This window comes from Canis aureus, chromosome 16 (genome assembly GCF_053574225.1).
Source record: "Canis aureus isolate CA01 chromosome 16, VMU_Caureus_v.1.0, whole genome shotgun sequence".
In the NCBI taxonomy this organism is placed as follows: Eukaryota; Metazoa; Chordata; class Mammalia; order Carnivora; family Canidae; genus Canis; species Canis aureus.
Genome location: NC_135626.1, coordinates 6,267,984 through 6,291,323, shown reverse-complemented (window position 1 = coordinate 6,291,323; position 23,340 = coordinate 6,267,984). Strand labels below are relative to the sequence as shown.

At 48.5% G+C, this 23,340-nt stretch overlaps 1 protein-coding gene and 1 long non-coding RNA gene across 4 annotated transcripts; one reads left to right on the top strand and one right to left on the bottom strand.

Moving 5' to 3' along the window:
• Window positions 1-338: 338 nt before the first annotated feature.
• Window positions 339-17,856, bottom strand: TBC1D13 (TBC1 domain family member 13). 3 transcript variants are annotated; one of them, XM_077850959.1, is made up of 12 exons: window positions 17,718-17,856; window positions 16,680-16,753; window positions 15,085-15,125; window positions 14,443-14,504; window positions 14,192-14,291; window positions 13,336-13,418; window positions 11,168-11,327; window positions 6,012-6,222; window positions 5,272-5,435; window positions 4,025-4,185; window positions 3,810-3,867; window positions 339-2,956 (listed from the first exon to the last, which is right to left on the bottom strand). In XM_077850959.1, the coding sequence occupies exons 1-12, from the start codon at window positions 17,738-17,740 to the stop codon at window positions 2,891-2,893; spliced, it is 1,203 nt and encodes a 400-aa protein (XP_077707085.1). In that variant the 5' UTR covers window positions 17,741-17,856; the 3' UTR covers window positions 339-2,890. The 3 variants fall into 3 exon arrangements, with proteins under 3 accessions (XP_077707085.1, XP_077707086.1, XP_077707087.1); XM_077850960.1 differs by having other exon boundaries at window positions 4,025-4,122; XM_077850961.1 differs by lacking the exon at window positions 15,085-15,125 and having other exon boundaries at window positions 17,718-17,783.
• On the top strand, window positions 16,216-18,567 carry LOC144285634 (uncharacterized). Its single transcript, XR_013353878.1, has 2 exons — window positions 16,216-17,336; window positions 18,193-18,567. It is a non-coding gene; the product is annotated as an uncharacterized LOC144285634 (long non-coding RNA).
• Window positions 18,568-23,340: the final 4,773 nt, after the last annotated feature.

Here is a 23,340-nt window from a genome sequence, read left to right as displayed (position 1 = left end):
GAAAATGACAACGATGTAGCAAAAACTAACGTGTTCTTGGTGATTTTCTTTAGATTGTGGGTAGTATGCATTTTATTTACTTGAATTCTCAGTTTCGTCAATCTCAAAAACAACTTGCTGTGTAATCAAGTGCATAGCACCTCTGTCCCAAGCCCACTGGCCTTTGGCCTCCAGCTGCAAACTGCAGTGGTTGAATGAGAAGACTTGAACAGGCTCTTCCAAAAAGAATTTCCTGACCTTCTTTGCCGAGTCTCAGAGCCTCCTGACTCCATCCCTACTCAAACTTTCCCTCCTCTAAGGTCTCAAAAGGTTTCAGCCCATCACAGCACCAATGCCCATTGCAAAGAACACATGATTTATTAAAGACAACTTGTCATCAACAGCATTGATTCAAGGAATAAAACTAATGAACAATAGCAGACTCACATTCTGACTCGAGAGTGAGACCTGCTGAGTTCGTACAGCCCAACCTATAAGTGTCCAAAGTCCTGGGGGCAGCTTCCCAACTGGGAAGCCTCAGGCCCTCTGGTTCTCAGGGCACTCCCTGGAGAATCTCAGGAGGGGGAATCCCCAAGGGTCTGTCCTTTCCTTAGGCAGTATCCCACTGGGGAGCACAGCCTCATCTGGACAGGGTCCTTTGCTCTTGACCCTCATTCCAAGGTCAAGCGAAGAGCACTGGACCTAAGCCTGCCACTGAGGCGAATCAGATGCAGTGATTCAAGTAGTATGGCCCCAGGAGGGAAGGCAGGGGGACAGGCAAGAGGGAATGCATGAGGTGTCCTGGGCAGTCTGCTGGGTCCCAGGCTGGGGCCTAAGCCTCAGGCTGTAAAAGGGTCAAACACCCAAAGTGGGACTGAACCACCAGCTGACAAGTTCTGAGAAGAGGCTGAGTCAGGCTGCCAGGCCTCGGGGAAGCAGTGTCTCTGTGCCATGATGGGGGCTTGCAGTCTGGACTCCATGCCAGCCCTCCTATATCGCTTACCCTCAGTTCCAGTACATAGCTCACAGCCCTACCAGCCAGGACCTGCTGGAAAATAGGGACAGTCCCAGAGGTAGGGGGAGAGGATGCTACTCTGACCTTGGAAGGTCAGGAAGACTGTCTCCAACTGCTTTTTACCCTCCTGGCCCCACCCTTCACCACCAAATCAAGCACTAGCCAGTCTGCAATAAATAACCAGGAGTCTGAATAAATAGTAAAAAATCTCCCAAACTGTATGTTGGGAGAGGAGGAGGCAAAAGGCAAGTGCATAAAGTCCCAGGAGCATCCAAGATACGGTCTGGTATAGGAGCCACTTGGAGACAGCTCTTCCTGGCCCACAGCCAGGCCTGGCAGACTGGGAAGTCCAGTACAAAGTCCTGGCTGCCAGACTCGGGAAGGCTCCGGGGACGGGCGGGCCACTGCTGGCCAGTCTGAGGAGAGGTTGGGGACCCCTGCTACACTGCCCAGCCTTCCAGACCCAAACCACCTGCATCCTCACTATAGGAGGAAGGGCTTAGTCAAAATAAGCCCACTCCTCCCACAGTCCAGCAGCAAGTGAAACCAGCTGCTCCTGCTCAGAGTGCCCCTGCCCCAAATCCCAGAACTGCCCAAGCAGGTGACCAGGGATGGGCAGCAGCTCCTTCACCCTGCTTGGGGGGACACCTGGCTCTCCTGGCACTGACAGGACCCAGGGCTTTGAAGCTCAGGGAGGATCCCATTGGTCCCACCTGCCCTTTAAGGGACTTACCACCCTGGGCGGGGACCCAGAAGCCACGGGAATGACTGCTCTTCTGAATCATTCAGATCCCAACCCCTGGTACAATACCACTTTCATGTCCTTTTACTTTAGGAAAGAAGGGCCTTTGGGGGGAATCTCTGGAAGATCCAGCTCTCCCTCTTCTTCCTCCAACCCTGGGCAGAAAGGAGGGGAAGGGGCCCAAAGCTTTGTGGGCCATCATTTCTCAGCAGCTTTTGGTTTCCAAGATTTCTGTTGGGAACACATTCAGGGCCCTCTAGTGAGGCAGTGTGGACTCCTTCCCAGTCTGTGGGACCTGGGGGTCTAGGGCTGGGGACGGGCACAGGGCAGAACTGACCCCCAGGAACTTTGCTAAGCCAGACTCCTCATTCTGTCTCTGGGGTTCAAGGAATGAAAAGGAAGAGGGAGGAAGAGGCTGGGGATAAGGCACCCCAAGAGAGAAGGGCAGAGGGCGAATGGAGAGAGAGTCACACACACTCTGGAAGGGAGGGAGACAGAGAAGAAACACCAAAGATACGCCCACCCCCTCACGCACGCACTGACAGACACACACACACAAGCAGCAGACACCTGGAGGATGGAGAGACACATACACACTTACCCATGACTAAAGACAGAAACAAACACTCAGTGGGAAAGGGATAGAGGGTGTGACCTGGGCCTGGCAGCTTCTTAGCTCCTTCACAGTGTCACCTTCCCCACAGAGAAGCCTAAGCACCAACCCCCAGAAGTGGTTTCTGGCTTATTTGCCAAGCACCTCCTGCAACCAGAGCCCAGAGGACCAGAGCAGGAGAGGAGGAAGGAAGCAGCAGAGCGGAGGCAGGGAAGGGCCCCTGCCAGCCCCCAGTGCCCCCAACATGCCCCTGCCCCAGGAAACCACCTCATGAGCTCCGGCCTTGCTCGGCAGCCTGGGCAAAAGGTCCCCGGGTCAAAGAGCAAGGAAGAAGCCAGGGCTGGGTGGTTAAGGAGCATGGCACAGTGTGCCCCCGGTGGAGCGGCCTAGGGTGAGGAAGCCAGATGAGGAGGCCTGGAGTGGGCCGATCCTGCAGCTTCCCCTCGGGGTGGCTGGGATCCCACAGGCTCCTGCGTGTCCCAGAAGCCAGGACACAGGGGTCAGTGTCTTCTCTCCCAAACCTGGGCCTCCTGCCAACAGGCTACTTTGAGTCTTGGAGTTCCTTGGCTTTCTGTAGGATCTGGCAGACGTCTGTGATGGGGTAATCCTAGGTACGGGAAAGGTCAACAGTAGGCCTCTGAAGTCAGCTCAGCCTTCCCACCTTTGCCACACCCGTGCCCTTCCCTCTGAGCCCTGAGCTGCATGGACAGGGACCACAGGCTACCAGATGCCACGTTCTGCCCAAGCCCCTGAAGAGAGCTAACACTATACCCACCGCAGCACTAGCTTACCCAACCCAATCAGCACCAACCAGTATCACGGCCCCTTCCTTAGCACCAGGACCATCTTCCCTCATCTCTCTCCTGCCCTCAGACCCAAGTGCTATTCATAACGAGTCAGAGAGTGGACTAGACAGTGCTTACGCAGTAGTTCACCGGGTCACTTCATCAGTCTGATAAGAAAGTTACTGTGACTGGATCTATTTTACAGACCTGGTCAATCCAATTGTGAAAACCAACCCCAGGCCGGGCATTGAAGAAACTGAGGCCTGGAGAGGTCGTCCGGTGGTTTAGGTCATGGAACTAGCACAGCAGAACAAAGATGTGGCCCAGACCTGTCTGGTACCGCACCAACATTCTTCACCGCTATACCCCACTTTCCTCCCCCAGGTCCAAGCACTTTCACCAACAACTATAATGTACCAGGCACTGCTGTGTCCCAGGCACAATGAACCTATGTGGAACATTTGGTCCAGAGACGCCAAGTTACTCTTAGCAACACCATACTCAAGTGGTAAAAGTGGGATTCAAAACCAGATCCAAACCAGATCTGCCTTGGGGACCTGGACGCTTATGCCTTGTTCCTGATTCCAGCCTGCCACAGCAGCTGGCATGGGTGGCTGCTTGGTAAGCATCTGCCTCACGACTAAAGACTGAGCTCGCCGCTCCAAACTCCGTTACCTGCAGGAGCCGCATGTTTACGGTAAAGTCCCCTTCCAGCAACTGCTCCCGGATCAGTCTAAGGAAAACAAGCAGCAAAGGTGCTGGAACCCTGGGCCACTGAGTGCCCAGCTCCTTCCTCACCACCCTCAGTGTGACCCTCGCCCAGGAAGTCCAGAGGTTCCCTCCTCATGAGAGCAGCCCCTGCCCACCCCTCTGCTGGTGGTCACACTCACATGAGCATGGCGCAGCAGACCAGGAGGAGGAAGTCAAAACGGTTGTCGTCAGCGAAGAGGGAATCCCAGATACGGATGACGTCGGGCAGCAAGAACTCCTGGGACAGCAGCAGTGTCAGCCAGCGGAAGGCGAAGAACTGAGGCTTGATGTTCTGCTCTTGCTGGGGAGACAGGGGCATGGGGCGGGGTGCTCGGCAGCCACGCAATGCCACACAGCCAATGAGACCGGCCACATGTTTCAGCGCCAGGCACAGAGTGGGGAGAGCCTCGGCCAGCCAGATCTTCCTAATTTCCAGTAGAAGCCAGAAAGCCAAGCTTTCTTATGAGCTCTCTGGATTTACCAATGATGGCTCTAATTCTTTTAAAATACTGTATGGATTATAACCTTGGATTGAGGGACAGAGAGACCGTTATCAGCACTTAGTATAAGCCTAGCTTTGTGCTTAGCATGTTAAACGTATCATCTCATTTATTTACTTCATATTACAGACTTACATGGCCGTCATCCCCCTAATATGAGCTCTCTGGTCAGCCCCAGTGATTATTATTAACTGAAAAATTGTTAAAAAAACAATTTTTCAAAATTGGGCAAAAATATAATTCTGTATCTGTTTAAAAAGACCTGTTTATATGTATTTTCTTATTCACAAACCATTTTTGTTTATACAGTTTCTCTTCACGAAACTATTTTCTGAAATAGGGAATGCCACTCTAATAACTTTATATATTATCTTTAATTTTTAAAAATGATGTTCGCTGGAGCGCCTGGGTGGCTCAGTTGGTTATGTGTCTTTCAGCTCAGGTCATGATCTCAGGGTTGTGGGATCGAGCCCAGCGTCAGGCTTCCTGCTCCATAGAGTCTACGTCTCTCTCCCTCTGACCTCTCTCGCTCTTGCTCTCTCAAATAAATAAATCTTTAAAAAAAAATGATGTTTGTACTTTTTTCTCAGAGGACTACCACCAAGCTACAGTCATCTAGCATGTGGTAAATGCACTGTGCAGTGCCTGGCACATGACAGGCACCCTACCAGCTTCCTCTTCCCTCCCAGCCCGCTAGACTCCCATGTCAACTGCTGCCTCAATCTCCCAGTCGTGCCCCAGCACTTGCACCAGCACCCTCCAGAAGGAGCAGCCATTTTCCATCCCTGGATTCAAGCTGGACCTTGCCCTAGGACACGCAGGAGGCCTGCCTATCTGTGCCCCTCCCCGTCTGTCTGCCTTGTCCTGGTGGTCCTAGAGCTCCTCACCAGTTTCAGGTAGAGTTCCATGTCCCTATCCTTCAAGGTAGAATACACCTTCTCCATCTTGTAGGTGATGCCACATTGTGAGTCGTCCAGGCTCTTGATGAAGTTGTCCCGGATCTCAGCCATGAGGTTGGTGAAACAGAAGAAGGTGTCTGCCTCGGCGTGCTCTGGGGGACGGGCAGGGGGAGGGCAGCTGCAAGGGGACTGATGCTCTCTCGAGTCCCACCCTATCTCTCACCCCATGTCTCACGTATGTGAGGGCTTTCTCCCTCACCTCTGAGCCTCTCTGGGCCACCCACTCACCTGGTCAGGCTCAGGTGCTCCTCTATCCTTGACCATGCCCCACCCTCAGACTAAGGACAACACATCTTTCTTGTCACATCTGGCAACACTGTACTTTCGCTTAGCAGCTATCATAGATACATATCATCTTCTGATGATGTTTTCCAATCGTTATATATTTAAATCTTTGTCAATCATTCAGCTTCCTGTATATACATCCCCTCTTCTCTACCAGAATTTCAATTATAAACACTGAGATGAGGAAACTCCCAACATTCTAGAAAGCCTAAGCTGGAAAAGATCTTAGAGACCATCCAAGTCAACCCCTCACATCTGACGGAGGGAAGATGGAGGTAAGGAAAGGGAGTTGTACACCTGATAAGGCCTATCACTCTGATTTTCCTTGGTCCATTTTTCTAGGGAGTTACATGAGGGATGTGGGCAGCCAAGAGCCCTCTTACCTTTCCACTCGCTGTTGGGGTCGGTGGCAAAGGTATAATAGAGGGGCCCCACGATCTCATTCATGCCCTGTACATAAGCAATGCCAGGGTTGAGCTTGGCATAGATGAACAGGATGCGCTCCACCACCTCCCAGTGGGCCTCGCAGCCATTGGGCAACACCTCATACTCATTCAGGGATGACGGCGCAGAGTTCTTGTGTGGGGAGCTCATCTGCGGGAGGAGAGGATCTGGTAAGGTGGGTGGCATTACAGATAATGTGTTCTTGACAGAAATGTCTACCATTCAGCCTACCATTCAACTTCCAGCTTATGGGGAATACAAAGCAAAGCAGAGCGTGTCCAATATTATGAAAAGAAACAAGCAGACAAATCTACAATGTGGGATATTCCACAAAACAGCTAGCTCATTTATGTGATAAAAGCCACAATGGTTACCTCTGAGGTGAAGGGATACTGACTAGGAAGTGACATGAAGGAACATTCTGTATGATGGAAATGTTCAGTGTCCTGATTAGGTTGGCAGTTACAAGGTATATACATGAGGAAAAGTTCATCCAGTTGCATATATAAGAACTGTCCATTTGGGACGCCTGAGTGCCTCAGCAGTTGAACGTCTACCTTTGGCTCAGAGCATGATCCCGGAGCCCTGGGATCGAGTCCCACATTGGGCTTCTAGCATGGAGCCTGCTTCTCCCTCTGCCTATGTCTCTGCCTCTCTCTGTGTGTCTCATGAATAAACAAGTCTTAAAAAAAAAAAAAAAAAAAAAGAACTGTGCATTTTACTACATGTAAGCTATACTTTACCTTTTTTTTTTTAATTTTTTTTATTCATTTGAGAGAGAAAGAGCATAAGCAAGAGGAGAGAGAGAGGGAGAGGGAGAAGCAGACTCCTCACTGAGCTGGGAGCCTGATGTGGGGACCCCGGGATCATGACCTTAGCTGAAACTAGATGTTCAACCATCTGAACCCCCCAGGTGCCCCTATCATTTACTTTTTAAAAAACCTTTAAATAGGGGTACCTGGGGGCTCAGTTGGTTAAGTGTAACATCCCAATGCAATACATACACCTTGACTGGGTCCTGGTTGGGAAGTCAAACCAAAAAATATTCTTAGCACAATGGAGGACATCTAATCATGGACTGGATATTGGGTGTTAGTGTGGAATTATTGTTAATCTTCATGGATGTGATGGTGGTAGGGAGGAGGATGTCTTCATTCCCAGGAGACACCTGGTGAAGTTCTTGGGGGTGAGGGTCAGGGCCTGTACAACATATTCTATCTCTACATAATATACCCACAAATTTGGCAAAACGTTAACAACTGCTGAATTTAGTTAGAATGTATATAATTAAGCATTGAGAATGTATATAGTTGGGACACCTATAGTGTCACCTATAGGTGACTCAGCAGTTGAGCAACTGCCTTCAGCTTAGGTCATGATCCTGGAGTCCCAGGATCGAGTCTCACATTGGGCTCCCTGCAAGAAGCCTGCTTTTCCTTCTGCCTGTGTCTCTGCCTCTCTGTCTCTCATGAATAAAATAAAATATTTTTTTAAAAAAAGAAAGAGAGGGATCCCTGGGTGGCGCAGCGGTTTGGCGCCTGCCTTTGGCCCAGGGCACAATCCTGGAGACCCGGGATCGAGTCCCACGTCGGGCTCCCGGTGCATGGAGCCTGCTTCTCCCTCTGCCTATGTCTCTGCCTCTCTCTCTTTCTCTCTCTGTGACTATCATAAATAAATAAAAATTTAAAAAAAATTTTTTTAAAAAGAAAGAGAAATGTATATAGTTGAGCATTGTATTCTTCTTTCAACTTTTCTGAAAGTTTCAGATTTTTTAAAGTTTTATTTAAGTCATCTCTACATCCGAGGGGTTCAAATTCACTACCCCAAAATCAAGAGTCACATGCTGTATAGCCTGAGCCAGCCAGGGGCTCCTCAGATTTTTCAGTAAGAAAAATTTGAGGCAGGACACCTGGATGGCTCAGCGGTTGAGCATCTGTCTTTGGCTCAGGGTGTGATCTCAGAGTCCTGGGATCAAGTCCCATATCAGGCTCCTTGCATGGAGCCTACTTCTCCTGTCTCTGCTCTCTCTCTGTGTCTCTCATGAATAAGTAAATAAAATCTTTAAAAATAAATAAACAAATAAGAAAAATTTAAGGGGAGCTTAGGTGGTTCCATCGGTTAAACATTCAACTCTTGGTTTCAGCTCAGGTCATAATCTCAGAGTTGTGTGATCCAGCCCTGCATCAGGCTCTGTGCTAAGGAGGGAGTCTGCTTGAGTCTCCTCCTCTCCCCCATGCCCCTCTCCCATGTGCACACACATGTGTGCTCTCTCTAAAATAAAAATAAATCTTTAAAAGAAAAAGAGGGCAGCCCCAGTGGCACAGTGGTTTAGCGCCGCCTGCAGCCCAGGGCGTGATCCTGGAGACCCTGGATAGAGTCCCACGTCAGGCTCCCTACATGGAGCCTGCTTCTCTCTCTGCCTGTGTCTCTGCCTCTCATTCTCTCTCTGTGTCTCTATGAATAAATAAAATTTTTTTAAAAAAATAAAAAATAAAAAAAACAAAAGAGAAAAAATTGGGAGAATAAAAAGGAAAAAATTGGAAGATAAATAGAAGAGAATCCCAGTTAATGAGGAACCTTTATGCAACAGAACAGAGGTCTCAAAAAAAAAAAAAAAAGAACAGAGGTTTCCAACAGCGGTGCCAGCAGGAGCCTCAGGTGCTCTGCAAAGATTCAGGTGCCTGGCGTTACCTGTGTGAGACAGCTATAGGCACAGGCAGGTAGGGATAGTATATTAAGCCACACACTGGAAGCACACAGTACTGAAGACAAAGTCCCTCTTCCATCACTCACACACACGTGTATATGTGCACTCACACACACACATATCACTACATTTACTGAGAGCTTTCTAAGTGCAAGACAGTGCTCTACAAGCATTCTTCCATTAAACCCTCTGTACAATCTAGAATATCTGCTCAACATCATTTTTAGGATGAAGAAACTGAGGCTCAGAAATGTTAGGTCACGGGATGCCTGGGCGGCTCAGTGGTTGAGCGTCTGCCTTCAGGTCAGGGTGTGATCCCGAGGTCTGGGGATCGAGTCCTGCATCAAGCTCCCTGTGAAGAGCCTGCATCTCCTTCTGCCTGTGTCTCTGCCTCTCTCTGTGTCTCTCACGAATAAATAAATATTTTCTAAAAAATAATATTATTTTATATAAATATATATTATTTTATTATAAATAATAATTTTTTTTTTTTTTTTAAAGAAAGAAACGTTAGGTCACTCATCAAAGGCTCACAGTACGTAGCGGCACTAGGACTTGAACCCAGATTGGCTGACTCCAGACCTGGAGCCTAGGCTTCAGAGAAGTGCTTTCCAGTCTTCCAAAAATCTACAGAGCCACGACCTGCTTTCATCCTCTTGGCACTTCAAAAGCCAGGAGGATGGAAATGATTATGCCCAGTTTATAGGAGACAGAGGCCCAGTATCACTTCCAAAGTCAGATGAATGTACAGCTGGAACTAAACTGTCCAACCACAGGTCCAGCGGTCCAGGGATGAAGCTCCTGGTCATATTCTCTGCCACCGGGACCAGACTGAAACCTAAAATGGGTAAGAGCTTGGCTCCCAGACCCCTATTACTGTAGTGAAATGAATGAAACCAGGTCCCCACCTTGCCCTATAGCCAGGACATCAACTATTAGTAAGAGGGTTGCCCACAAAGCCAAGCATTCTGCACCTTTCAGCCCATACAACTCTGTCCTAGGCATGGGGACAATGGGATCAGCTGTAACGGCACTTGTTACCCTGTAGCAGAAAACGGCTGCTCTCCTAAAGATAGAGACTTGGTCAGTCATTCTACTTGGGGAGAAAAAAAGCTGCTGCAATATTATCTGTCACTAGCTTGTTGGAGGTTAGAGAGGAGGGTTTTTCTACTGTTGGAGGACAATGAAAAGTTTTAGAAACAAGCTGGGAGTTCCACACACCAAAGCCTAGGTGTCAATTAAGGAATAAGGAAGGGGTACCTGGGTGGCTCAGGGGTTGTCTACCTTTGGCTCAGGTCCTGATCCCAGGGTCCAGGACCCCTGCAGGGAGGCTGCCTCTCCCTCTCTCTCATTAATAAATAAAATCTTAAAAAAAAAAAAAAGGTAATAAAGTAATATGCTTCATTTGGCTATAAGCAGCTTCTCAGAGTTACAGGAATCTGCCAGAAGAATGGGATTCAATAACTCAGCATGACTTAGCCAGCAAAGTCCTATCAATTCTAGCTCCTGGAAAACCTGGCTGGCTCAGTCAGCAGAGCATGCAATTCTTGATCTCGGGGTTGTAAATTTGAGCAACATGCTGGGTATAGAGATTACTTAAAAAATAAAATCTTGGAAAAAAAAAATTCAAGCTAAGTCTCTCAGCTCCACCCTTCATTCCACCCCGGTCTTCACTGGCCCTTGCCTGGATAATGCAGCCACCTCTGAACCTCTATTCTACCCCTCCGATCAATACCTCCACAGGCCCCATGGCAATGCTTTACAAAGGCAGATCTGAATCATGTCACTGGCCTGCCTAGAACGCTGCAAGGCTCCCCAGTCCTCAGGACCACTATTTTTGCCAGCATCCTTCAGTAGCCCTACCCCTCTTGCCCCCCACCCCTGCACCCTGCCTCCAGCTAGGCTAGACCCCACTATTTCCTGAACACACACTTTCTCCTGCCTGAAGTCTCCACGTATGCCCTCCTCTCCACCTGGAATGAGCTTTCCTCTTAGTTCCTGGACCCTCAGTTTCCATATCGCCTCCTCGGGGAAGTCTTCCTGGACACCTAGGTCAGGTCAGCTCCCCACTGCCATTACTGCCTCCACCACACTTTCCCATCAACATGTAATTACTTTTTCTTTTTCTTTTTTTTTTTTTTTTGTAATTACTTTTTCAAGAGCCATCTCCTCTGTTGCTCCTTCACCCTATGGTAGGGCCCTTCCCCGCACCCCTCACACTCAGCTTTTGATACATGACTTGCAGAAAGAGCCCTGGAGGTAGACCCAAAGTCACTCTGGGTAACTGTCAGGGCAGATAGTCATGGGCCCAATGGCCAATGCTCCAAGGGAAGTATGAAGGAAAAAGCTGTCATGAGGCATCCCTGGGGCCCCCAGGTTGGCTCTCACATTTGTGACTCCACTCCGGTTCCGGGCCACTGTCTGGGATTTTAGCGTTGTCTGTTCCACCCGCTTTCGAAGGGTCTCAAACTCATTCTGGGGGTCCAGAATAAGAAGGCAAGGGTACTCGGTGGCTCTCTGGAAGAACGATATATCTGGGCACAGCCTCCTGTCAAGAGGGAATAGGATAGAGTTTTGTTACTCAGGGTGGAGGTTTGGGGCATTTTTGCATGTTTTTAAAAAAATAAGTAACATTTTATCTTTAAATGTTCAGGTTTTAAAAAGTAATATACTCATATTATATATAAATATGCATAGATACACACATATATACATATGCAAACATATACCCATCTTACCGTGTATATTTGCCAATAAAATTAAGTGTCCTTACTGTCTTGTAATCCAACTCTTCTCTTAAACCATAAACATCTCTCCACATCAAAAATCTTTATCTAATATGCACAGGGTGTTAAGTGTAGCGTGGCTTAAAATGGTGACATTGCACATTATACAACAGGATCACATTTACAGCTGACGTAGGAAAATGTCCAAGACAGAGGGAGAGGAAAAATCAAGGTGGGAGACAGTCTCTAGAATGTGATCAAGTTGGGTTTGTTTTGTTTCCAGTTTGACTAAAGGTATAACCGACACACAGCACCATGTGAGTTTAAGGCACAAGTTTTTCTCAGGTATGTACGGCAGCATAGGCACATTTTCCAGACTTCTTACACATAGCCCATCACAAATCTGCCTTCCAGGGGATCCCTGGGTGGCTCAGCGGTTTAGTGCCTGTCTTTGGCCCAGGGTGTGATCCTGGAGACCCGGGATCGAGTCCCACATCAGGCTTCCTGCATGGAGCCTGCTTCTCCCTCTGCCTGTGTCTCTGCCTCTCTCTCTCTGTGTCTCTCATGAATAAATAAATTAAATATTTTTTTTAAAAATCTGCCTTCCAGAAACACTGAACAATGTGCTACAGTTGCTACCAGTGAGAGACAAAACCTCTCTCTCTAGAACCAGATTGAAGACATGGTTCTTGACTCAAACCGTTAAGACACCTTGTGGACAGAGGCTGCCCCAACACCAGCCTGGGAATGCAGGAGACAAGCCCCCATTTGCATCCTGGTTGAGCCATGCGCCGGGCTGCGGGCGTCTACCTGGAGCCTTCTGAAGATGGGCCTGGGCAAAATGAGCATACCCTGGAGGGTGAGCACCCAGAGACACAGCTGACACCCACTGAAGGCAGAACTGAAAGCAGGCAAACAGACCCCAGAACTCTAGCTCTAACCACTCAGGCCCAAGGCAGACAAGCCTCTCTTACAGCTCCTCACACAGCCTTGTGGGAGATTCCACCCGCTGCCAGACTCATCAACCCCACAAGACAGCACAAGCGTGTTTCCACATTTCTCTGCCAAGTGGAAAAGCACACCCACGTACACATTGTAGCTCATGATTTTTTAAAAAACAAACATCTGACCCTGTCACTCCTACACTTAAAACCTTTGCACAACTGCCCTATATGTCCTTGGGATCAAGTCCAAGGTCCAGTGCCTGCCTCCCTCTAGTGTGGCTTCAAGCACATTGGCCCTCATACTGTTCCTGTAATGTGCTCCCATGGGCTTTCCAGGGCCTTCCTGCAGGCAGCTCCCTGCCACCACAGTCTTTTCCTCCCTCTTCCCCTGAGGCCTCCCACTCCTGAGACCTCAGCCAAGGCTTCCCCCAAACTCTTAAAGCACCCTGAATTCTCCCCTCAGAGCATTTACCACAAATGCTAATCATATGGAAGATAGGTCTTGCTGAATGACTGTCTCCCCGTCCTCTCCACCAGGTTCTCAGCTCCTAAGAGGGACCATGTCTGTGGAGTCCATCCTCAACCCTGAACTTAGCACAGAGCCCGCCATACAGTGGGGCCTCAATATCTGCTGCAGGAACAGTCAGCTGAAACCCTACATTACGTCCAGGGCATGACACTAAGGCAGGGAAAAAGGAGAGCCAGGCACCCGCCTCGTGGGCCAGCCCCATTCACAGGCTGACATCACTCGGGCCTGGACCCACCTAGTGGACAACCCCCTGAAAGTTCCTCAAACACCCACCTGTGGGCATGCTGGAAAGCACAGGCCTGGGAAACTCCCCAGCAGTCCCAGGGGCCAGCATGTAACCACCAGCGCCCCACTTACCGGACGTCTTTGTCAATCTGCAGCAGCACCTCATTGTCCTTGAAATACGTGTTCCACCGGCTGTCAGGGTTGGGGTTGAGTGGCTGTGGGGAGAGAATCAGCTGCTCTGTCCTAGGTCCAACAGGACCCCAGGGGGCAGACTCCAGTGTGGGGGCCTGCGCAGAGGCCCCACTGAGGCTCTGAGTCAGCCTGGGAGCTACTCCAGGAGCCTCTCACATCACATTCCAACTCCAAGTAGAGCCCTGCAGTCTGCTCTGACGACATCCCTGCTGGTCAGGGACCGTCATTTCCATCTACTGCTGCCGCCTCGAATGCTGCCTGTACCAGGCACTCGCTGAAATGCTTGCTGAATGAATGCACATTGTATCTTTTTGAATCTGATTCATCAACACTTTGAATCACCGATCCTAGTCCTCGGAGCATGGGCCTGGGTCCATCCATCCCCACTTCCTGAACACGGGGAGGGGCTCCGTATTTGAGGAGAGAATGAGGCTTCCTCCAGGCCACAGGAAGATGGTCTATTCTCCTACCCTGGTCTGATTTTCTCTTCAACTATAAAACCAGGGCCTTCCCCAGGAAACAGAGGTGAGGAGGAAAGGAGACAGAGCCCACAAAGAGGATGGGGCCCAGTGCTATGCACACTTGGAGTCCAAGCTGTGATTTATGTACCTGACTGGGTCTAGCGCCTGGGAAGCAGAAGGGAGAGACAACGGCCTCCAAGGGCAGAGCAACCCAACACAGAAAGGAGGTAGTAGATGGACCAGAGGGGACCCAGACTGGCTACACCTGACCTCTAGGGTGGGGCCAAACCTGCCAGATCCTTGTAGCCCCAGCTCCTGCTGCCACCCTTACTCACATGGTCTTCAAAGGTCACATCCTCCCTGGACACACCCATGTTGGCCTTGGCAATACCAGGCTGGATGATCATTTCCCTCAGGAACTGAGAGTATAGCTCCCTGTGGAAGAGAAGAGGAGAGACAGATGATCCCAAAGGTTCCTTCCAGGCAACCAAACCAGAGAAGCTGCAATAGGGGGAAGATGGGCTCAGCCCCAGCTGCTGTCTCACAGGAAAGCCCTCCCATCACCCCCTCTTTCTCATGGTCTCACCTCTGCTTGGCCAGGATGGAGGTCCATGAGGCTCTTTCCAAGGGGAGGTAGTTCAAGAGAATCTGCACAGAGGGAGAGGATCAAAGCTCTGGTGACTCTCCAGCTCAATCCCAGACAGTAGATGGAGGCTGACTGGTCTCAAAGAAAATGTCTAATAAAGCCGAGAGAAGACCAGATGGGCTAGAACCCACAAGTGGAAGTGTGGACTGGGGGTAGCCTCCATTCTCCTCTCCACTGCCTCCCTCCTCCTTTATCCCAAACCAGCCCTTTCCTCTGCTTTTCTTCACACAGACTCTCCCAAATGATAACAAAACCTAGTGCTCAGAGGCTGGAAACTGGGCTTTGGCTCCCACCTCAGCTAACAGCTGCAGGCAAAGCATGGCCTTTCTTTGTCACATTAAGCATCACTTCACTGTACTATACAGACTAGGAAGGAGATGGCTTCACTGCTACTACAAAGCATCCCATCCCCAAGAGGATCCTGGAGGGGGTATCAAGAACAGAAAACCCACAACTTCCCAGAAAAGTGTCCTCAAACAAGCAAGGAAAGGTGCAGAACCAGAAGGGGCCGGGGTGGGGGTAGCCCATGCAGGAACCCAAGGACTCTCAGCAGAGCAGACACCCCAGCCCAGGCACACCCACCTTCCAGCAGAGGCACCGCAGTCCGCCCTCACAGGGGATGCCTGTGGACACAGCAGGCGAGAGTCACGCCCCAGGCCAGAGGCCCCAGACCCCCAGCCTTCCACCTCAGAGCCAGCTGGCAGGCAGCAGAGCAGGCAAGAAGTACTCCTTCAAGGATCATTTTCCGTCACAACAATGACTGGACTGGATGCTAAATCTGTATATTTCCCTCCATGACCCCTGTCCCCAGGCCAGAGCTCCCTCAGTGTGGAATGTTCTTTTGGGGAATAACACCTTCTCATTCTCTGCATTTCTTCCTCTGGGCAGTGTTAACCCAGCACCCTCTCTTCCCAATCAAAGTCATATCTCTTGTTACACATGATAATGGCTCCGTGACTTCTCCTTCATAGCATCCATCACAATCAGGATGATCTACCATAGTTTGTGTATTTAACATCTGTATCCCTGACCCCTGCGTAAGCCCCAGAAAAACATGCACCAAATGTGTCTTATATTACCTATCCCTAGCATGGGGCACAGCACACAGAAGGCATACCGTAAATATTTGTGGAACATAAACTAAGCTATGAATGATACGTCTTTGTGCTTTATGGACATTATTTCACTTAACCCTCATTAGAACCCTAGTAAATCCGGAAGGTTCACTTTGTTGTCCGCATCTTACAGATAAAAAAACTATCTGTAATGACAGAGCAATCAAGGACTCAAACACGGGTCTGTCTTAACTCTATAGCCCAAACTCAACTGCTACTGCAGAATGGCTCCCCCGAGGCCTGGTAAATTCTTCAGTGTGGTATACATCCTGTGACCTATCAGGATCTTCAGGGTCTAAGTATCACTCCTGAACAAAAAACAAACTCTTCCTGCAATACTGTCAGGAACCCTGCTAAAGCAGCTGTTGCTCCAGGATCCCTAACATTGTGAATGGGAGCTAATGCCCTCACCTCAGAATCTGAACAGGCAGGAGAAGAGCAAGTCAAGAATGCCTTGCTGACAAGGTCACAAGGGCCGAGCAGTAACAAGAACCTACACAGAATACCTTGGGGTATTTTAAAAGATAAGCTAAAAAATCTCTGTGCTGGAAGATTAACCATGCCACAGAGGGCAAAGTCAAACATGGCTGAAGTTCAGCTCCTAAAGTCAGGGTCTCAAGGCTTAACCAAAGTTCACTATGGCCTGAGTCAGCTTTGTTCCCCTGGGAGGGAATAAGGAACTGCTCTGCAGCTAACCAAATTCTACAACACAGGAAGTTTGCTGAGGAGTGAGGAAGACCCTGCAGCGGCTCCAGGCTCAAGTGTCCTCTGGCTCCAGCCTCCCAGCCTCCCAACTTCCCAGCCTCCCGTGTTCAGCCTTCTCCAGTTACTCTCAGCAAGCAGCAAGCACCACTCACAGGCCAGGAAACATCCTAAGACTCACAGGCATGCTCTTGGTGGTCAGGGCAGTCAAGGATAGTTCAGAGTCACAGAATCTGGAAAAGTCTCCAGGAGGTCGGCTAGCCCCCAGAACTGACCGGGTGTGGCCTTGTGCACCTTCCCCTCCATTCAAACCATAATGCTGCTCCGGGAAAACCTTCAACACAGACAGCTGCCGCTTACCACTAAAACTGAGTTCCCGAAGCTTTTCCAAGACGATGGTGGGCTCCTTCAGGACATCCTGGAAATCTGCAATCCTGGAAGGTGGGATGGGGAGGCAAATGAAGCACACCCAAACCCGAGTAACAGACTTAGTGATCACTCCTGAAGCCCAAAGATCTCCTTGTCACCAGTCTTCCAACAGTTCCTCCCGCCCCTCGGGGACATGAAGACAGCAAAGCTCAGTCAAGGTCCTGGCCAAAGACATCTTTGGGAAACTACATGACTACCCATCACTTCTTACTCCAAACCCCAAAACATAAATGTTTTTGTCTAGAGGTTCTCAAAGGCACACCATGAAACCAGACACATTTCTCATATTCAGTGAGCTGGCATTTATTGGGCACTTCCTGCTGGCCAGGCCCAGCCCACAGGGCCACTATCTGAACTCAAGGAACCCCAGGAACCAGGAGTAACATGATCCCTAGACAACGGGCCTGTGTAATCCGCAGGCAGCTCCCAAGGCTCAAAAATATAACGATTGGAAGACCTCTGGGCTGGCCAGCAATCAAGGACAAAAGGTTTAGAGGAAAATTGAACAGTGAGCAAAATTTGGCTGTTGCTGCAGGATTTGACCTGGGGGAAGGAAAACTGGAGAATCCAGGTTGTCCAGCATGCCTCGTAAGAACCGGGCAAGGGGGATGGGGAGTGTTTGGAGGGGAAGGTACCGGGCAGAGGATGAAAAAGGGAGACAAGAACGGGGGGATGGGGAGCTGAGGAGCGGGGCATCGAGGCTCTGGATGAGGAAGGCACCGGGAAGGGGGAAACCCGGGGTCCAGAAGGAGGGCGTGGGGGGGGGGGCGGGCACTGGGGAGCAGAAGAGGTGCCTCGGCCCCGTGCCCCCTCAGGCCCATAGGCAGTGAGGCTGGAAAGTGGGCACCCGAGATCCTCTCCCGGGGCGGGGGTCCCCGACTCCTGGCCGCACCTGCACCCCCCTCGGCAAGGCAGGCAGGGCAGCCCGGCCTGGCGTGGTGGAGCCGGGTTGGCCCCCGTGGCCCTTACCTGCTCTTGTGCAGACTCGACATGGTGTTGACTTCCGGATCCCCCGCTGCCTCTACCGCCCCCGCCGCCGCCGCCCCCTAGGGACGCGGGGCTCTCCGCAAAAGCCTCCGACCGGAAACGCAGCCGCGCGCGCGCGCGTTCCGGCTCGCCCCGCCCCCTGCGCCCGGCCCCGCCCCGCTCCTGTGCCGCCCCTCCCCCGCCGACGCCGCGCGGCCCCCCCACCCCCGTTCCCTGGTTCTGCAGCCCGAGTCCCGGCGCGCGGGTGACCGCGCTGTCGCTGTGCCCGAGGCCTGTTCTTGGCGCTTCGCTGGGCCTCAGTTTCCGTCTGTGCAACGTAGCTCTCACCCTGTGCTCGGCCTCACCCGGTCCTTGGCGGCCTTATGCGGTGGCGACATTGTGTCGGGAACGTGCACCTTCCCTGCTCCGCTGCTCGGGCCTCCGGCTGGTCTTTCACTGCGGGGTCCTCCCCGCCTAGGGCAGCGGCTCCCGCAGCGGCAGTCGGCTGGAGGACTGTGGTTCAAGATCTAGCAGATGGAGGAGCAGGACGACAGTTCAGGGTTTCCTGGGCTTTTGGAGTGGATGAACGTGAAATTTACCACATCGGAACAAAATAAGGAGAAAGCCAGGATTTCAGGAGCCTTCCCAAGGAAAGACCGTTGGCAGCCTTACAACGATTTTCCCTACACGTACGTGTGCAAATGTGCAAAATTGCCCTTATTTTTAAAATTTATTCACTGATGGGTGAAAAGTTTATCGCTGGACTGGGAAACCTCAAAACCCCCCTCCAGCTCTCAGGACTTCTCTGCTCCATGAAGCCCGCACACAGATAAAGTCTTCCTTTATTCACCAATCCCAGATTGTTGCTCCCACTTGTGTGCTGTGTTGAGCTAGCTAAATGTTTCTGTAGAATACGAAGATTAAGTTCTTGTATGAAATGCAATAAATAAATAAATGTCATAACTGCACAACAGGAAAGGAATATTTTTCCAGGTAAAAAGAATATCAGCCAGTCCTTTTTTTTTTTAAAGGGAGAAGCAGGCTCCATGCAAGGAGCTCAACGTGGGACTTGATCCCAGGTGTCCGGGATCACACCCTGGACTGCAGGCGGCGCTAAACCGCTGAGCCACCCGGGCTGCCCCAGCCAGTCCTTTAAAATGTTGGTTAGGGGCTCCTGGGTGGCTCAATTCATTGAGCATCTGCTTTGGGCTCAGGTCATGAACCCAGGATCCAGGGATCAAGCCTGAGTTGAGCTCCTTGCTCATCAGAGAGCCTGCTTCTCCTTACTCCCTCCACCTGCTGCTCCTCCTGCTCATGCACCCTGTCAAATCAATAAAATCTTTAAAAAATAAAATAAAATGTTGGGCGCCTGGGTGGCTCTCTCGGTTGAGCATCTGCCTTTGGCTCAGGTCATGATCCCGAGTTCCAAAATCAAATTCTCCAGCAGGCTCCCTGCTCAGTGAGAGTCTGCTTCTCCCTCTTCCCCACACCGTGCTCATGCTTTCTCTCTCTCTCTCTCTCTCTCTTTCTGTCTTTCAAATAAATAAAATCTTTTAAAAAGTTAAATAAAATGTTGGTTAGGAAGAAAAATGATATGTTAAGAAAATTGTAGACAGTTGGCTAGCATTTAAGAAAAAGACAGTTCTATTTCTATCTCACATCTGACAGAAAAATAAGTTATAGATGAATTGAAGTTCTATAAGGGAAAATCTATAGGATTAGAAGAAATATATAGAAAAATGTTTATAACCTTAGGGAAGGAAGACACAAGAAGCCATGAAAGATAAGACAGATAAATAACTACATAAAATTTAAAATCTCTATATGGCAAAGTAAAAGATAAACGCCAACAGGAAAACATATGCACCCTTTGTGATAACATGTGAATCTTCCTAACATATAAAGAGTTCTTAAATCAACAAGAAAGAGACAAACACACTTGTGGGACAGGAAATAAGCATTCATTCATTTGAGAAATTCATTGAGTGTCTAGGATGTGCCAGGTATTTTCTAGTATTGGGAACTTAGATGTGAACAAAACAGACAAAAATCCCTGCCCTTGAAGCATTGATATTTTCGTGAAGGAGACACATAAGATAAGTCAGTAAAGGGGATCCCTGGGTGGCTCAGCGGTTTAGCGCTGCCTTCAGCCCAGAGTGTGATCCTGGAAACCCAGGATCGAGTCCTGTGTCGGGCTCCCTGCGTGGAGCCTGCTGCTCCCTCTGCCTGTGTCTCTGCATCTCTCTCTCTCCTCTCTGTGTTCTCATGAATAAATAAATAAAATCTTAAAAAAAAGAACAATTTAACAAGTACTAATACAATTTTGTTAATTTGTATTTAACTTTCTATATCGAAATACTGTAAGCTCCCAGGAAGCTACAAAGATAGTACAGAGAGATCCTTTGTACCCCTCACTCAGCTTCCCCCACTGGTTTCACTTTTATACAATTCTACCAACTTTGAGATATATTTGATGTTCCATCAGCTTCCCATGTTTAAAGGATAGGCTTACAAGTGTTTAGATGTGTGTGTGTGTGCATGTGTGTGTGTATAGAACTCTGAAACCATCACCACAATTAAAATAGTAAGCATATCCCTCAAAAGATTCTTCCTGCCCTTTTGTAGCTTCTGATTTCTTCCTCTTTTTGCACTCCCTCACCTCCCCCCCATCCAAGCAACCACTGATCTGCTTTCCATCACTGTAGATTAGTTTGCATTTTCTATAATTGTGTATAAAAGGGAACATAGGCTCTGTGCTCGTTTTTTTTTAAATAAATTTTTTATTTATTCATGAAAGACAGAGAGAAAGGCAGAGACACAGGCAGAGGGAGAAGCAGGCTCCATGCTGGGAGCCTGATGTGGGACTTGCTCCTGGGTCTTCAGGATCACGACCTGAGCTGGAGGCAGATGCTTAACCGCTGAGCCACTCAGGCTTCCCTCTGTGCTTGTTTTTATCTGGCTTCGATCACTCAGCATAATTATTTTGAGATTCGTGCATGCTATATAGCATGTATCAGCACTTCACTACATTTATTTGTTTGTTTGTTTGTTTGTTTGTTTGTTTATAAAAGATATTATTTATAAGTAATCTCTATACCAAACTTGGGGCTTGAACTGACAACCCCGAGAGCAAAAGCCCCATGTTCTATGGACTGAGCTAGCCCAGCAACCTCACTTCATTCCTTTTTATTGCTGTGTAGATTCCATTTTATGAATACACCATAGCTTATCCATTCACCTGTTGATGAGTATTTGGGTTGTTTCTATTTGTTGCTATTCAACTACAGCTGCTATGAACATCCATGCACAAGACTTTATATATGGACATATGCTTTCTTTTTTCTTGGAGTGGAATGGCTGGATGAATTTTAAATTTTTAAGAAACTGCCAAACCAGTGTGCCTTGATGGCTCAGTCAAACATCTGCCTTTGGCTCAGGTCATGATCCTAGGACGCATCGATCTGACGACATTGACATTGAGTCCTGCTGAGCAGGGAGCCTGCTTTTCCCTCTCCCTCTGCTTCTCCTTCTCCTTCTGCTGCTCCCCCTGCTGTGCTCTCTCCCTCTTTTCTGTGTCAAATAGATAAATAAAATCTTTTAAAAAAGAAGAAAGAAAGAAACTGTCAAACCATTTTCCAATATGGTTGTGCCTTTTTACGCACACAGCAGCAGTGTGTGAAAGTCCCTGTTGCAGCACATCCTCACCAACACTTAGTATGGTTGGATTTTTTCATTTTGACATTCTAGTAGATGAGTAGTGGTATATTATTATAGTTTTATTTTTTTAAGATTTTATTTATTTATTCATAAGAGACACAGAGAGAGTGGCAGAGACATAGGTATTGGGAGAAGCTGGCTCCCTGAGTGAAGCCTGATGTGGGACTCAATCTTGGTACTCAGGACCACGCCCTGAGCTGAAAGCAGACACTCAACAGTTGAGCTACCCCGGCGCACCCTCTTATTGTAGTTTTAATATGCATTTCCTTAAGACTAATGATGTTGAGTATCTTCTGTTTGCCATTCATATATGTCATTTGGAAAAGTTATCTATTTAAATCTACTGCTCATTTTTTAATTATATTCCCTGCTTTCTTTTTATTTATTTTTTTATTTATTTATGATAGTCACAGAGAGAGAGAGAGAGGCAGAGGGAGAGGGAGAAGCAAGCCCCATACACCGGGCGCCCGACGCAGGACTCGATCCCGATCCCGGATCTCCAGTATCACGCCCTGGGCCAAAGGCAGGCGCCAAACCGCTGCGCCACCCAGGGATCCCCTATTCCCTGCTTTCTTACTGAAATTGAGTCTTGAGAATTCTTTAGATTTCTTGGATACAAATCTATTTGATTTTTATTTTCAACTGTGGTAAAATAAACATAGCATAAAATTAACCATCTTAACCATTTTTAAGTGTAAGGCTCAATAGTATAAAGTATATTCACAAAGTTGTGCCAACAATCTCAGGAACTCTTTTCGTTTTGTAAAAGTGAAACTTTGTGCTCTCTAAACAAGTCATTCCCCCTCCTTCTTCCCCACCCCCCTGCCCTTGGATATTCACATTCTACCCTCTGTCTGTATGAATTTCATCACTCTAGGTACACGTAAGTGGGATCATATAGTATTGGTCTTTTTGTGACTGCCTTATTTTACTTAGCATGATATCTTCAAGGCTCATCCACACTGCAGTTAGAATTTCATTCCTTTCAAAGACTGAATAATATTCCATTGTGTGTGTAAATATATATACATATATTATATATTCATACACACACATACATATATGGTTTATCCATCCATCTGTTGCAACATGTGTTGCTTCCACCTTTTGGCTGTTGTGAATAATGCTACTATGAACATGAGTGTAAAATATTTCTTCAAGACTGTTTTCAGGGGCACCTGTGTGGTTCAGTTGGTTGAGCGTCCAACTCTTTACCTCAGCTCAGATCTTGATCTTAGGGTCATGAGTGCAAGCCCTACATTGGGCTCCGTGTGGGGCATCAAGCCTACTTAAAATTTTTTTTAATTAAATAAAAGGCTGTTTTCAATGCTTTGTGTATATAGCTAGAAGTTGAGTTCCTGGGCCATATAGAGAATTAACATTCTATTTTTATTTATTTATTTTTAAGATTTTTGGTTTTTTTTTTAAGATTTTATTTATTTATTCATGAGAGACACACAGAAAGAGGCACAGAGACATAGAAAGAGGGAGAAGCAGACTCCCTGTGCGGAGCCTGATCCAGGACTCTGGGATCACGCCCTGAGCCAAAGGCAGATGCTCAACCACTGAGCCACCCACCCAGTCCTCCCAAGAGTTTTGGTTTTTTTAAATGATCTCTACACCTAGAATGGGGTTCAAACTTACAACCCAGAGATCAAGAGTCCATGTCCTGTGGACTAAACCAGCCAGGTGCCCCCATTCTATTTTTAATTTTTTCGAGGAACTACCATACTTTTTTCCATAATGGCTATACCCATTCACATTTCGCACCCACAGTACACAAGAATTCAAATTTCCCTACCTTCTTGCCAACACTTTCCTTTTCTTTGATCATAGGTGTCTTAATGGGTACAAGTCTTAAAAATATGTGATTTACAGATATTTTCTCCCAGCCTGGGCTTGCCCTCAT

What these genes read in the sequence shown, in the direction of transcription:
- TBC1D13 (XM_077850959.1), bottom strand. Translation starts at nt 17,740, where the DNA reads ATGTCGAGTCTGCACAAGAGCAG. An exon ending in ACCGGAGTGGAGTCACAAAT is followed by an intron (nt 6,223 to 11,167) that starts GTGAGAGCCAAC and finishes CTCCTCCCGCAG; the next exon opens with ATGAGCTCCCCACACAAGAA. An exon ending in TAAACATGCGGCTCCTGCAG is followed by an intron (nt 2,957 to 3,809) that starts GTAACGGAGTTT and finishes TCCCGTACCTAG; the next exon opens with GATTACCCCATCACAGACGT.